The sequence below is a fragment of the Nerophis lumbriciformis genome, linkage group LG38 (genome assembly GCF_033978685.3).
Source record: "Nerophis lumbriciformis linkage group LG38, RoL_Nlum_v2.1, whole genome shotgun sequence".
NCBI classification, from domain to species: Eukaryota; Metazoa; Chordata; class Actinopteri; order Syngnathiformes; family Syngnathidae; genus Nerophis; species Nerophis lumbriciformis.
In genome coordinates, this window is record NC_084585.2 from 10,769,059 (window position 1) to 10,786,611 (window position 17,553).

A 17,553-nucleotide genomic window follows, 5' to 3' on the forward strand; every position below is an offset into this window, starting at 1 on the left:
ACATATATGATATGTTACATCACATCTTTTCTTTACATCAGGGGTGCTCATTACGTCGATCGCGAGCTACCGGTCGATCTCGGAGGGTGTGTCAGTCGATCACCAGCCAGGCATTAAAAAAATAGTCCTAAAAATGAGCGATCATAAATCTTCACTATGACGTCACTTTCGTCACTTGATTGACATTCACGGCACCCGAGGGTCTTTTGAGATGACGCTGGCTGCTGCCAGCTCATTAAAATTACCGACTGGAAGGCGAGAAACACTTTATTTCAACAAACTCTGGCGCCGTACCTGTCGTCAAAACTCCAAAGACCGACTGCACAGTTGCACAGTTGCGCTAACAAAATAGGAGTCTCAGAAAGCTGGCGTGCACAAGCTAGCAAGCTACGGAGTTTGCCGACAATGTATTTCTTGTAAAGTGTATACAAAGGAGTACGGAAGCTGGACAAATAAGATGCCAAAAACCAACCACTTTCATGTGGTATTGGACAGAAAGGAGGACTTTTTTCTCCTCCATTCGAAAATGCGGACGTTTTTAGCACCACTGTCTGATTCCAATCAATGCAAGTCATCACAATCAGGTAATACACCAACTTATATTCTTGTCTTCATGAAAGAAAGGAATCTATATGTGTTAAACATGCTTGCATGATCTTTAAACACTTTTAACTTATTAACAATATTAACTATATGTGTTAAACATGCTTGTATTATCATTAAACACCTTTAACTTGTTAACAATATTAACTATATGTGTTAAACATGCTTGTATTATCTTTAAACACCTTTAACTTATTAACAATATTAACTATATGTATTAAACATGCTTGTATTATCATTAAACACCTTTAACTTGTTAACAATATTAACTATATGTATTAAACATGCTTGCATTATCTTTAAACACCTTTAACTTGTTAACAATATTAACTATATGTATTAAACATACTTGTATTATCATTAAACACCTTTAATTTATTAACAATATTAACTATATGTATTAAACATTCTTGTATTATCATAAACACCTTTAATTTATTAACAATATTAACTATGTGTTAAACATGATTGCATTATCATTAAACACCTTCAATTTATTAACAATATTAACTATATGTGTTAAAAATGCTTGCATTATCATTAAACACCTTTAACTTATTAACAAAAACATATATTTCATAAATAAGTAAATATAAATTATATATATGAATGAGGTAGATCCCCACGACTTGATCAATTGAAAAGTAGCTCGCCTGCAGAAAAACTGTGAGCACCCCTGCTTTACATCAATTAGTGTTTCCTCGAAAAAAAACCAATTTGAGATGTTTTTGGTTTGTGAAATACTTTCATCCTTTTACTTTATTCAGAAATGGGTCTGGGTTGTTTGAGGGGAAACAGAGGTTTGGTAGGCTGGACATATTTTTAGGTGAATATTCTTAAATTGATAAATAATAATAATTTAAAACTCACATACACTTGATAAGTCAAAACAAATGAGTTGTCCATGTAAATTCTTCAATAAAACATGACACTGACAGGACTGTTACCAACATGATGTCCACTTTCACGAATCCAAATTTTACGATACAAACGAGAAAGAGAAGAAACAAGCGGTGGAAAAACACGTAATCAAATACTTCACATTAACATGAGACTCCAAGTGAAGTGATCACAGGGGAGAAACATCCATGTCATGATCCGTGGTCCGGATCATGTTTTTGTTATGTTCTGTTAGTTTTGGACTCCCGAGTTCCTGTTTGTGCACCTCTGGGTTTGTCTTAGTTTCCATGGGGATTAATTGGATTCACCTGCCTCTGGTTAGTGGTCGGCACGCTCAGCTGCTGTCAACCACTAATCAGAGAGATATTTAGTCACCTTGCTTGCCACGCTCAGTCTGGCGTCATTGTTTGCTTCACGCAACCTACTACGTAAGTCTTGTTTCATGCCACACTTTTGTGAGTGTTCCATGTCCATAGTTCTATGTTCCTGTGCTTGTCATGATCTGTGGTCTGGATCATGTTTTTGTTATTTTCTGTTAGTTTTAAGACTCCATTAGTTCCTGTTTTTGTGCAGGCTTGTTTGTTTTCTGGGTTTCGCAGCTTACTGCAAAGTTTGTTCTCCCAGGACGCAAACTGACTTTTCTGGACAAGAACATGATTTAATTTTGACTCTCAAAATAGGTACAAACAAAAAGGCGCACAAGACGAAAGTACAACTTAGCGTAGGAAACGAAAGCTAACACTTAGCATAAACTATGGACAGGTCAAAAACTCACTAACTGTGGCATGAACAAACAAAACTTACTTGGCAAGGCATGAAGAAAACAATCGCATGACACAAGCAATGACGCCCGGACGACTAACTGGCAAAGACAGGCTTAAATAATAGTCTCTGATTAGAGCAAGTGCGTGTCCCGAACACATGAGGCAGGTGAAACCAATCAGTCGCCATGGAAACTAAAACAAACAAGGATGCACAAAAACAGGAACTAATGGAGTCTTAAAACTAACAGAAAATAACAAAAACATGATCCAAGTTTTTAAAGTTAGTTAAAGTTAAAGTACCAATGATTGTCACACACACAATAGGTGTGGTGAAATTTGTCCTCTGCATTTGACCCATCCCCTTTGATCACCCCCTGGGAGGTGAGGGGAGCAGTGGGCGGCAGCGGTGCCGCACCCGGGAATCATTTTTTGGTGATTTAACCCCCAATTCCAACCCTTGATGCTGAGTGCCAAGCAGGGAGGTAATGGGTCCCATTTTTATAGTCTTTGGTATGACTCGGCCGGGGTTTGAACTCACAACCTACCGATCTCAGGGCGGACACTCTAACCACTAGGCCACTGAGTAGGTTTTGCCTTATTTTCCCGTGCCACACTCTTGCCTTTGTTGTTTGCCTGTCTTTTTGTAATGTGTAGGATTTATGACAATAAATCATACTCCTACCTTCACGCTTTGTCCGGAGTTCTGCACCCCGAAAGAACGACCCCGCAGTGAGCTGCGACCCCCCCGCGTGACAGAATGATGCTTGATTGAGCGTGGCGAGCAAGGTGACGAAATAGCTCTTTGATTAGTGGTTGACAGCAGCTGAGCGTGCCGACCACTAACCAGAGGCAGGTGAATCCAATTAATCCCCCATGGAAACTAAAACAAACCCAGAGGTGCACAAACAGGAACTAAGGAGTCCAAAACTAACACAACATAACAAAAACATGATCCGGACCGCGGATCATGACAATCCAACACTGTCCTTGCACGTGTTCTCTTTCGTGTCTTCAAAAAGGTAACGTGTCGAGGAATAACTTATCAATTACTGCAGGCGGTGGCACCAAGTCCTCCAGCTTTAAATAAAAAATCCTCTGCAGGCCTTGAATACACAGAGTGCGAAGTTCAGGCAGCTTCTCCACCAGTCTGAACAAATGGTTTGACCAAGGGTTGGAGTTTCTGTCTGCACACGGGCTGCCGTCTTTCAAGCATTTGACAATGTTGCTCTGCAGCTCCTCCACCTTCCTCGGCTCCTTCAGTCCATGCCGTTCTGCAGGTCCAAAAAGGTATATTAGACCAGCTGTTCCCAAATTGTTCACAATCCTTTGATCTTAGACCATGTACCTGGTATGTAGTGAAGGTTGTGTGCAGTCTTCTGAAGTGAATTAATTAACTCCTATTATGTTCTGCATATGGTGAATGTTTACATTCACTTTGGAGAAAGCAAACCACCGAGTTTAAGTATATAGTTGTATTTCAGTTTGAGCACATAAATAGATAAGGCCCCTTAGTTTGATATTCGCAGGTGGATTGGATCACTTCTCGTGGGAAGGAGAACCTAATTTGGACTTCGGAATGCAAAAGTGATAGCCCTATCCTGGAGAAGAGACTACCTGTCTAGCTCAAGTTATGACTTAAAGCAGTTGTTTTTCCAGACACTTACACATGAACATCTCAGTTTATGGTAAGGATGTGCTCTCCTGACTTAGCACACACACACAGAGACAGGAAAGGAGTAATATAAAACTGATGGTTTGGTTTCTCCAAGTAAGGAGTGCCTCATTTTTTTTGACCTGACCTCCTCCAGGGAACTGCAGTCCTGTATAATGACACTCGCTTGTAATAAAGCAATGTTTGGTTCAGTAAAGCGTCTCCGACGTCTCTTTTGATCCAGCCGCACTGCCGTGTTGCCCTTCTGTCCGGACGAGGATGACAAGACCGGAAATACACATCACTTCGTAATAACGGTGCTTTAGAATAACGGGACTTAAATCTTTCAATTTTCTCAAAAATGGACAGTTCGCCTTATAACCCGGTGCGTCTTGTGTATGTATTTATTCTAGTTGTTCTTACTGACCTCGAACCAATTTTATATGGTGTCTTGGTCATAGACATGGTCAGACACTGGCGAGCCTATCAGAGGCACACTAGGGAGGGTCATATATTGATATATGATGATGATTTGACACACATTGCACTGATAAGAGATCAGTATTTGCATCAGGACAAGGTCATTAAACGGCATTGATACAATGAAATAATCAGCTAGCACGGTCTTTCAGATTAACTGGATACATTAGCATTAGCTAATACAACGCTAACGTTAGCAAGCTCAGGCCCGTTGCGCGTTCTTTCTGTAAAGACGTGGATTGTTTTTGTGCAGAGAACTCTGGGCATTTTGCATGTAATGCATATAATGCTCTGTGACCCAGACCGCTCTGGCGGCAGTGCCCTCTGCTGGTTGTTCAGGGGAGTGTGTAGGTCACATTTATTTGTACATCTGGTTTGCGGGAGAAAGTCTCATCGACACAAAATCCAAAAAGCGATCCACATATGCAAATTCAATACAAATACAAATACAAAATCAAAATACACGTTTATTTATACAAATTCTTGATTTATTTGTATGTCACATTTTTATACTTATACATTTTATTTGTATATATTTAAAAATCTCCAAAATATATTTAAAAATACGCGTTTATTTGTACAAATTATTTATTTATTTGTATATCACATTTGTATTTGTATATTTATTAATATATGCATATGTATTAATATCAAATTGATATTAAAGTTGGTGTGAGACAATTCTACTTCCATAGGCTGCGGGCCGGTTCTAATACTAATCAAATATCATAGATCATTCATTCGGGCCTTGACTTTGACACCACTGCCTTAATCTCAAAAAGCACAGTATTTAAAAAAAAACAAATACTGCAATGATGTTTTACTCATTTTATACCACACACACACACTTAAAATTAGACACTAGATGGCAGTAAAACCACATATTTGGAGCTCATTGTCAAATTACTGTACTGTTTTAGTTAATTTTAACAAACAATAGTAATGATTATTTATAATTATTAGGGATGTACGATAATGGCTTTTTTGCCGATATCCGATATTCCGATATTGTCCAACTCTTAATTACCGATACCGATATATACAGTCGTGGAATTAACACATTATTATGCCTAATTTGGACAACCAGGTATGGTGAAGATAAGGTCCTTTTTAAAAAAAAATTATAAAATAAAATAAATAAATTAAAAAAAAATTCTTGAATAAAAAAGAAAGTAAAACAATATAAAAACAGTTACATAGAAACTAGTAATTAATGAAAATGAGTACAATTAAGTGTTAAAGGTTAGTACTATTAGTGGACCAGCAGCACGCACAATCATGTGTGCTTACGGACTGTATCCCTTGCAGACTGTATTGATATATATTGATATATAATGTAGGAACCAGAATATTAATAACAGAAAGAAACAACCCTTTTGTGTGAATGAGTGTAAATGGGGGAGGGAGGTTTTTTGGGTTGGTGCACTAATTGTAAGTGTATCTTGTGTTTTTTATGTTGATTTAATTTAAAAAAAAAAAAAAAAAAAAAAAACGATACCGATAATAAAATAAAACGATACCGATAATTTCCGATATTACATTTTAAAGCATTTATCGGCAGGCCGATATTATCAGACATCTCTAATAATTATATAAAACAAATACCACCAAAGGCTTCCGTATTGTCGACTGTCTGCTCTGTGCTGTCATGTCTGTGTAATCATGTTTTGTTTTGTTTAGTTATTGGACTCTTTAGTTTCTGGCTTTTCACTCCCTTGTCTTGTTTCCATGGTTACCCATTAGTTTCACCTGTTCCACGTTTGGACTCATTGTGCACTCTTGTTTGTCACCATAGCAACCCATTAGTTTTCACCTGCCCTCACGACTCACGCACCTGTCTTTAATCATGTCACTATTATTTAAACCCATTGTTGCCAGGAAGTCTCCCTGGCGACATCATACCCCTGACTCTCTGCTTCACACTTTGTTTACCTCTGCGCACTTCATGCCATGTCCAAGTAAGTTGTTTCTATTCATGCCACAGTTAGCGACTTTTGTTCATGTCCTTAGTTTTTTTTGCCCACGTGCAAGTATTTGTTTTCATAGCCAAGTTGTTTTACCTCCGCTGTGAGCGGCTTTTGTTTAAACCTTTTTGTATTTTTTTGAGTTAGAATTAAAATTTATTCACCTTCACGCCATGTCTGGTCCAAATCATTTGCACCACGGGAGAACAAACCTAGCCATAGTCCTAGTCCTGACATGTGCATGTTTAACGCTTGTAAAGTGTTTGTCTATCCTAAACATTTATTCAAGTTTCAACACATTTACACCTGCACGCTAAAGAGCATTTTTGAATTGTTGACCGCGATACAAAGTGGGAATTTGTGTTGGTAAATGAGGGATTGTCATCACACTTCAACATCTCTGTCATGTAAACGCTGCCTCTTTGTTAATGACAACATGTTGTTAATTGCCTTAACCTGGGTAAGTAAGGGTAGAATACACATGTAAATACAGGATGTGAATGTTTGTTTTCTACATTACCCAGAAGGCTTAGCGCTGTTCACAGCATACCATGAATTGATTAACGTGGACCCCGGCTTAAACAAGTTGAAAAACTTATTGGGGTGTTACCATTTAGTGGTCAATTGTACGGAATATGGACTGTACTGTGTAATCTACTAATTAGTGATGGGTTGATGAGGCGTCATGAAGCGTTTCGACACATTGCAAAACTGTATTGATACTGTGTCGATACTGTGTCACTAAATACTGACATCTGCTGGACATTAAAAATCCCTACAGGCCGACTCAACTGACACTGATTTTATGCTCTAGTACAGGGGTCACCAACCTTTTTGAAACCAAAAACTACTTCTTGGGTACTGATTAATGCGAAGGGCTACCAGTTTGATACACACTTAAATAAATAAATATATTGTCATTTGTAAGTTACACGTAAGTGTGATTTAAACAAGAATAGCTAAATAAATACATTTATATATATAAAAAAATGGGTATTTCTGTCTGTCATTCCGTCGTACATTTTTTTCCCCTTTTTACGGAAGGGTTTTTTGTAGAGAATAAATGATGAAAAAAACACTTAATTGAACAGTTTAAAAGAGGAGAAAACAAGAAAAAATTTAAAATAAAATTTTGAAACATAGTTTATCTTCAATTTCGACTCTTTATAATTCAAAATTCAACCGACAAAAAGAAGAGAAAAACTAGCTTATTTGAATCTTTTTGAAAAAATTCAAAAAATAATTTATGGAACATCATTAGTAATTTTTCCTGATTAAGATACATTTTAGAATTTTGATGACATGTTTTAAATTGGTTAAAATCCAATCTGCACTTTGTTAGAATATTTAACAAATTGGACCAAGCTATATTTCTAACAAAGACAAATCAGTATTTCTTCTAGATTTTCCAGAACAAAAATTTTAAAAGAAATTCAAAATACTTTCAAATAAGATTTAAATTTGATTCTACAGATTTTCTAGATTTTCCAGAATATTTTTTTTGAATTTTAATCATAGTAAGTTTGAAGACATATTTCACAAATATTCTTCATCGAAAAAACAGAAGCTAAAATATTTATTATTCTTTACAATAAAAAATAAATAAATTTACTTGAACATTGATTTAAATTGTCAGGAAAGAAGAGGAATAAATTTAAAAGGTAAAAAGGTATATTTGTTTAAAAATCCTAAAATCATTTTTAAGGTTGTATTTTTTCTCAAAAATTGTATTTCTAAAAGTAATAAGAAGCAAAGTAAAAAATAAATGAATTTATTTAAACAAGTGAAGACCCATCCATCCATCCATTTTCTACCGCTTATTCCAAGTGAAGACCAAGTCTTTAAAATATTTTCTTGGATTTTCAAATTCTATTTGAGTTTTGTCTCTTTTAGAATTAAAAATGTCGAGCAAAGCGAGACCAGCTTGCTAGTAAATAAATAAAATTTAAAAAATAGAGGCAGCTCACTGGTAAGTGCTGCTCTTTGAGCTATTTTTAGAACAGGCCAGCGGGCGACTGATCTGGTCCTTACGGGCTACCTGGTGACCGTGGGCACCGCGTTGGTGACCCCTGCCCTAGTATATACAATAATATAAACCAAGTCATTGTATTTCATTTAGGATTATTTCATATCTTCATTTAAATAAAAATATATTTTTATCTTTTTTAGATACAGTCAATAAATAATGTGAACATGTATCATAACATGGAAATCTAAGAGAACGTGTTGTGGATGATTGTGGACTGGGAATTTTTTTAATTTTATCTTTTACACATTTTTATAAAAAAAAAGAAAAAAAAAAAAGGTTTTCCGACGTATTACATTTTAGACGATTTCTCTTCTTAGTTATTATTTCACCGGCTGTAGAAAAGACACGCTCACAGGGCACAGAGGAGGCGTCAGTGCGACACAGTTCGCGTATCGGTCACGTGACCAAAACAGCTCATGATCGGTCACGTGACTTTCTAAAAGCGGTACGCGCACCGGCACAGGGTTTTGCTCTATGAGCTCGACGCATGCGCCGATGCATCGGTGTTGCCGGACCCATCACTACTACTAATAAAAGTCTCAATCAATCAAAAAGCAACATGTGTCGCTGGAGCAATAACGAGTTGATATATTGCAGCTCTGCTACTGCAGCCAACCTATCTTCTCCAAACTGACCCTTTAAAGGAGATGTTTGCAACCTTCACGCAGATGCTTAGAGGGTGCCAACTTTCCAGAGGGTTGTAAACCTTATACCCCGCCCTCTTCCGACTTTCCACATGTAATAATGTAAATTACGCCAGCTCCTAGCAGACATTGAAATAAGGTTGAGAACTTTTGGAATTGGGTCTGATGTTGAGCAACTCAAACTTAACGTCGGAACAACATGCTTTTAAGAAATGTTGGGTTCTGACCATACTTGCCAACCCTCCCGAATTTTAAGGGAGACCCCCGAATTTCAGTGCCTCTCCCGAAAATCTCCCGGGACAACCATTCTCCTGAATTTCTCCCGATTTCCAGCCGGACAACAGGCGCACCCACTCCAGGTCCTTAGTGAGGACAGCCTATCGTCACGTCCGCTTTTCCTTCATATAAACAGCGTGCCGCCCCGGTCACGTTATAACATCTACGGCTTTTGGAGATGTTAGCAGAAGAACGAAAAAGTGACAGTCATGGCGACGACGAGTGACAGAGAATAGAACGAGGATGGACAATTCAACCCTAAACTCACTCCTCTCCTGCCAATGAAATTTCACAGATGCTGCCCATACCTATGCTCCTTCAAAGGCTGTGCTACTGGCTGCAAAGCATTGCACTTTCAAATACAACAATGAGTAGAGGAGTGTTATGTGTGTGTATATGTGTAAATAAATGAACACTGAAATTCAAGTATTTCTTTTTTTATATATATATATATATATATATATATATATATATATATATATATATATATATATATATATATGTCTTAATAAGGTTATTCAAAAAATAGTGTTCGATACCGTAGTAGAGCGCAATATATGTATACACATACATATATATATATATATAGCTAGAATTCACTGAAAGTCGAGTATTTATTTTATTTATATATATATATATATATATATATATATATATATATATATATATAGCTAGAATTCACTGAAAGTCAAGTATTTATTTTATTTATATATATATATATATATATATATATATATATATATATATAGCTAGAATTCACTGAAAGTCGAGTATTTATTTTATTTATATATATATATATATATATATATATATATATATATATATATATATATATATATATATATATATATAGCTAGAATTCACTGAAAGTCGAGTATTTATTTTATTTATATATATATATATATATATATATATATATATATATATATATATATATATATATATATAGCTAGAATTCACTGAAAGTCGAGTATTTATTTTATTTATACTGGGGTGAGTTTTTCCTTGCCCATATGTGGGCTTTGTACCGAGGATGTCGTTGTGGCTTGTGCAGCCCTTTGAGACACTTGTGATTTAGGGCTATATAAATAAAGATTGATTGATTGATTGATATATATATATATATATATATATATATATATATATATATATATATATATATATATATATATATATATATATATATATATATATATAAGAACTACTTGAATTTCAGTGAATTGTAGCTATAAATATACTCCTCCACCCTTAACCCCGCCTCCTGGCCCCGCCCCACCGGCAAGTATATATATATATATATATATATATATATATATATATATATATAGCTAGAATTCACTGAAAGTCGAGTATTTATTTTATATATACATATATATATATATATATATATATATATATATATATATATATATATATATATATATATATATATATATATATATATAAGAACTACTTGAATTTCAGTGAATTGTAGCTATAAATATACTCCTCCACCCTTAACCCCGCCCCCTGGCCCCGCCCCCCCGGCAAGTGTATATATATATATATGTATATATATATATATATATATATATATATATATATATATATATATATATATATATATATATATATATATAGCTAGAATTCACTGAAAGTCGAGTATTTATTTTATATATACATATATATATATATATATATATATATATATATATATATATATATATATATATATATATATATATATATATATATATATATATATATATATATATATATATATATAAGAACTACTTGAATTTCAGTGAATTGTAGCTATAAATATACTCCTCCACCCTTAACCCCGCCCCCTGGCCCCGCCCCCCCGGCAAGTGTATATATATATATATGTATATATATATATATATATATATATATATATATATATATATATATATATATATATATATAGCTAGAATTCACTGAAAGTCGAGTATTTATTTTATATATACATATATATATATATATATATATATAAATATATATATATATATATATATATATATATATATATATATATATATATATATATATTTAAGAACTACTTGAATTTCAGTGAATTGTAGCTATAAATATACTCCTCCACCCTTAACCCCGCCCCCTGGCCCCGCTCCCCCGGCAAGTATATATATATATATATATATATATATATATATATATATATATATATATATATATATATATATATATATATATATATATATATATATATAGCTATAATTCACTGAAAGTCGAGTATTTATTTTATTTATATATATATATATATATATATATATACATATATATATATATATATATATATATATATATATATATATATATATATATATATATATATATATATATATATATATATATATATATAAGAACTACTTGAATTTCAGTGAATTGTAGCTATAAATATACTCCTCCGCCCTTAACCCCGCCCCCTGGCCCCGCCCCCCCCGGCAAGTATGGTTCTGACTAGGGTTTGTTTTGTATACGGGTATTAATATAGTATCGCAGTACTAATTAATCAAAAACGGTACTATCCTCTGTTTGAAAAGTACCGGTTCCCAATTTGTTCATTTTGTTCAATTGACATTGCTGGGTTTTACGAGCAGAGGAGCATGTTCGGCAGCGCACGATCACAGAGTACTTACAAGCAGACATGGTGTGTAGACAGAAAAAGGAGAACGGACGCATTTTGGCTTAAAAACTGACACTGTAACGCTGGCAGCTAACATCCATCCAGTGTTTTAGCTACTTCTAAATCACTAATCCTCGCCTCCATGGCGACAAATAAAGTAAGTTTCTTACAAGTATCATTATCACTGCAGGGCGAGGAATAGCTAAACATGCTTCATTACACACCGTAGGAGGATACAATAGCTCATCGGCGTCACCTGAATGTAAACAAACGCCATGGGTGGATCTACACCTGACATCCACTGTAATGATACCAAGTACAAGAGTGTATCTAGTCAATACTAGATTTAAAATATATAATACTGTTTTTTATCGTCACAAAATCTATTTTTCTTTTTTTTTTAAATTCATATTATGTTCATAAACTCAGGAAATACGTGGAACTATTTTGCGGGCACCACCTTTTTGTTCTTTTCTTGGGACGTCTGAAAAGTTTGTGCCAACTGACAGTTCCGCACACGGCTGTAAGAAAGGATGGAATCGCACGAAGAAATTAAAAAAATGATTGACCTATTGTCTATTCAGCAATATCATTTTATAATATTATAGCTGCTGAATGACTTAAAGTGCTGATTAAAACAAATTCAAATGATGCGTTTTGGTGTCTGCTCGGGTTGTATGGTATACCAGTATTGGTATAGTACCGTCATACTAATGAATCATATTCGGTACTATACCGCCTCTAAAAAGTACAAAATATATTTCCGTTTAAAAAAAATGTATATTATGTTTATAAACTCAGTAAATATGTCCCTGGACACATGAGGACTTTGACTATGACCAATGTATGATCCTGTAACTACTTGGTATCGGATCGATACCTAAATGTGTGGTATCATCCAAAACTAATGTAAAGTATCAGACAACAGAAGAATAAGTGATTATTACATTTTAACATAAGTGTAGATAGAACATGCTAAAAGAGAAAGTAAGGAGATATTAACAGTAAATGAACAAGCAGATTAATAATCAATTTTTACAGCTTGTCCTTTATAATTTTGATGGTAAATGACTAATTAGGAGCCTTTGTTTGTTTACTTACTACTAAAACACAATGTATGTTCACTATTTTATTTAAGGACAAAATTGTTATTCGATTGCAATAATAAACATATGTTTAATGTACTGTTAGAATAATCATATATATATATATTATCACACAACTTTAGTATGCTTAAAGTCCGTTGCTATAGTTATTAGCTATTGTGCTCAAGCTGTACTTTTTCTATCTGTGCAAGGACAAAACCTCTTGTCTGAGGGGTGGCCTCAGCCGCAGATGTTATCTTTGTTTTAGCCCGCTAACAGCCAAGGACTTCAAGGACCTCAACGAAGATAAGACGACAGCACGCAGACGAAACAGAGACAAGGCGAAATCATAAGGCCCCCAGCACATTCCAACACGTATTGTGCGTACTGGAGCTGCTTTGCATGATATGTGTGACCACTCCTTTTGATGTTGACTGTGGAACTCCTGAATAAATAGAGGGATGCGGGAGCTGAACCTTAGAGCGAAGGGCGAGACTGTGACTAAGTGTGCAGCTCCATGCGTTCTCCCCATGAGCTAAATTGAATTCTGTCTCTGCATGATTCCTTGCTTCTTGTCTGTTTATTAGATGTCATCAGTGTTGGAACCTGACATGTACCCTAAGATTTGTTGTTAAAATAAAGCTAATAATGTCATTTTTTTTGTAGTCCCTTTTATTTTTAAAAATATCGGAAAGTATCGAAATACATTTTGGTACCGGTACTAAAATATTGGTATCGGGACAACACTAGTTCTGGCGTTGATTTGACCTTTAAATTTTGGTCATTTCCCAACCAATATTCTACAACACAACAACAAAGTTGACATAAAACATGCTTTTTGACAACATTTATTCAATTGGGACATTGAACCAACAACTTAGCTCCAACTTAGTCTCAATTTACAAATATTTACAAATATTTCACAACATTGTTTGGAAGTCAGTTTTAAAGGCCGTGTGCGTAAAACCATGTCTCGGACCGACGAGCAAGCTTTATTCAATAAATACTAATTGTTAAAAATATAGACATGTTACAAATTAATAAATAAACCACGTATGGTAACTGTGGAGGGAAAGTGCGATCAGCACGCCTGCAGGAGAAAAGGTCACCGCCTCTGTCTATGGTGTTGAGGGCGGAGCACCATCGGCTAGGGGCGGGGCATGTGCGGGACGGCGAGACACAGCTGGCAGGTGATTAGATTTCACAGGTGGTACGTGTTAATCTAATCATCTGTTGTCTTTAACAATAAGCGGCCGGCGGAAGAGGGAGGGACTGGAGAGAAAAGCTTCTGGAAAGATTGTGCTTGAATATGCATGGACAATAAAACTCTGTTAAAACAGCAGGCCTGGCTCCTGTGACGTGATATCTGTGGAACGGGTAGGGATACATAAACCGGCCTTGTGTTATATTTTTTGGTTTAAAAACAGCAAACAGTAGTGATGGGTCCGGCAACACCGATGCATCGGCGCATGCGTCGAGCTCATAGAGCAAAACCCTGTGTCGGTGCGCGTACCGCTTTTAGAAAGTCACGTGACCGATCATGAGCTGTTTTGGTCACGTGACCGATACGCGAACTGTGTCGCACTGACGCCTCCTCTGTGCCCTGTGAGCGTGTCTTTTCTACAGCCGGTGAAATAAAAAACTAAGAAGAGAAATCGTCTAAAATGTAATAAGTCGGAAAAACTTTTTTTAAATTTTTTTTTATAAAAATGTGTAAAAAATAAAATTAAAAAAATTCCCAGTCCACAATCATCCACAACACGTTCTCTTAGATTTCCATGTTATGATACATGTTCACATTATTTATTGACTGTATCTAAAAAAGATAAAAATATATTTTTATTTAAATGAAGATATGAAATAATCCTAAATGAAATACAATGACTTGGTTTATATTATTGTATATACTAGGGCAGGGGTCACCAACGCGGTGCCCGCGGTCACCAGGTAGCCCGTAAGGACCAGATCAGTCGCCCGCTGGCCTGTTCTAAAGATAGCTCAAAGAGCAGCACTTACCAGTGAGCTGCCTCTATTTTTTTAATTTTATTTATTTACTAGCAAGCTGGTCTCGCTTTGCTCGACATTTTTAATTCTAAAAGAGACAAAACTCAAATAGAATTTGAAAATCCAAGAAAATATTTTAAAGACTTGGTCTTCACTTGGAATAAGCGGTAGTAAATGGATGGATGGATGGGTCTTCACTTGTTTAAATAAATTCATTTATTTTTTACTTTGCTTCTTATTACTTTTAAAAATACAATTTTAGAGAAAAAATACAACCTTAAAAATGATTTTAGGATTTTTAAACAAATATACCTTTTTACCTTTTAAATTTCTTCCTCTTCTTTCCTGACAATTTAAATCAATGTTCAAGTAAATTTATTTATTTTTTATTGTAAAGAATAATAAAAAAAAATTTTTCGACGAAGAATATTTGTGAAATATTTCTTCAAACTTACTATGATTAAAATTCAAAAAAAATATTCTGGCAAATCTAGAAAATCTGTAGAATCAAATTTAAATCTTATTTCAAAGTATTTTGAATTTCTTTTAAAATTTTTGTTCTGGAAAATCTAGAAGAAATACTGATTTGTCTTTGTTAGAAATATAGCTTGGTCCAATTTGTTAAATATTATAACAAAGTGCAGATTGGATTTTAACCAATTTAAAACATGTCATCAAAATTATAAAATGTATCTTAATCAGGAAAAATTACTAATGATGTCCCATAAATTACTTTTTAAATTTTTTCAAAAAGATTCAAATAAGCTAGTTTTTCTCTTCTTTTTGTCGGTTGAATTTTGAATTATAAAGAGTCGAAATTGAAGATAAACTATGTTTCAAAGTTTTATTTTAAATTTTTTCTTGATTTCTCCTCTTTTAAACCGTCCAATTAATTGTTTTTTTCATCATTTATTCTCTACAAAAAACCTTCCGTAAAAGGAAAAAAAAATGTACGACGGAATGACAGACAGAAATACCCATTTTTATATATATATAAATTTATTTATTTAGCTATTCTTGTTTAAATCACACTTACGTGTAACTTACAAATGACAATATATTTATTTATTTAAGTGTGTATCAAACTGGTAGCCCTTCGCATTAATCAGTACCCAAGAAGTAGTTTTTGGTTTCAAAAAGGTTGGTGACCCCTGTACTAGAGCATAAAATCAGTGTCAGTTGAGTCGGTCCATAGGTTGCCTGTAGGGATTTTTAATGTCCAGCAGATGTCAGTATTTAGTGACACAGTATCGACACAGTATCAATACAGTTTTGCAATGTGTCGAAACGCTTCATGACGCCTCATCAACCCATCACTAGCAAACAGCCCCTTTAAGTGTTCCCTTTTTCTGATAGAAAATGTGTAAAAATGTATCATGTGATGAAAGATATAGAACACCTAAGTAATTAGGCGAAAAACAAATAAACTGAAGAAAAGAATCTAATCGGAAGAAGATTGAACGTAAAGTTGTGTACTTGTGTTGTTGCTGATTAACTATTTGTTTTTATCTGTTTCACTTTAGTCCATCAAGAGACTGATCTACAAGAGGTTTTTGTGTGTACTAAAAGATGTGCAAACTTGATAGCACACGCAAAGCTGATCTACCAGCTTTGGGAGAATTGTGTCTTTTGAAAAGAGCAAAATAGAGAGTGCAATCAGTGTCTGTCTTCATGAATATGGAGAATATATGTTGATCATCACGCCATAGTAGGGAGAGCAGATGCTTATATAATCATTTAGAACTCAAAGGTAAACTTATCAAGCCTGAAACTGTTTTGCATCTACTTAATAGGACGTCCGACATGGCACAGTTATGCACAAACGGCGGTGAGAAAGGAGGGGATCACGCTACAAAAACAGACAATGGAGAGAGAATTATCTGTGTCTACATAATCGGATTGTCAGAAATAAAATCCAAAAACAAACTTTGGGCCGTTTTTCGATTTTTTACTATTTATGGCAGATTGACCTATCTCTAGCCTTTAAATATACCCCCCTTTTAGACCAGTTGATCTGCCGTTTCTTTTCTGCTCTGCACCCCTCTCCTTCGTGGAGGGGGCGGGGGGCACAGATGAAGCGCTGGCTGTCCAAAGTCGGGACCTGGGTTGGACCGCTCGTCTCTGCATCGGTTGGGGATGTCTCTGCGCTGCTGACCTGTCTCCACTCGGGATGGTCTCCTGCTGGCCTCACTATGGACTGGACTCTCACTATTATGTTAGAGCCACTATGGACTGGAATCTCACTATTATGTTGGATCCACTATGGACTGGACTCTCACTATTATGTTGGTTCCACTATGGACTGGACTCTCACTATTATGTTAGATCCACTATGGACTGGACTCTCACTATTATGTTAGAGCCACTATGGACTGGACTCTCACTATTATGTTAGATCCACTATGGACTGGACTCTCACTATTATGTTGGTTCCACTATGGACTGGACTCTCACTATTATGTTGGTTCCACTATGGACTGGACTCTCACTATTATGTTAGATCCAC

General features: G+C 35.0%; 1 protein-coding gene across 1 annotated transcript in view; it reads right to left on the reverse strand.

Moving 5' to 3' along the window:
• Positions 1 to 3,252: 3,252 nt before the first annotated feature.
• The window catches only part of LOC133578174 (nuclear receptor subfamily 4 group A member 2-like), a 38,593-nt gene continuing 24,292 nt past the window's right edge, over positions 3,253 to 17,553 (reverse strand). The window contains exon 7 of the mRNA XM_061932376.1: positions 3,253 to 3,538. Coding sequence (XP_061788360.1) covers positions 3,279 to 3,538 — 260 coding nt within the window. The 3' untranslated portion in view covers positions 3,253 to 3,278. The remainder of the gene's footprint in view (positions 3,539 to 17,553) is intronic.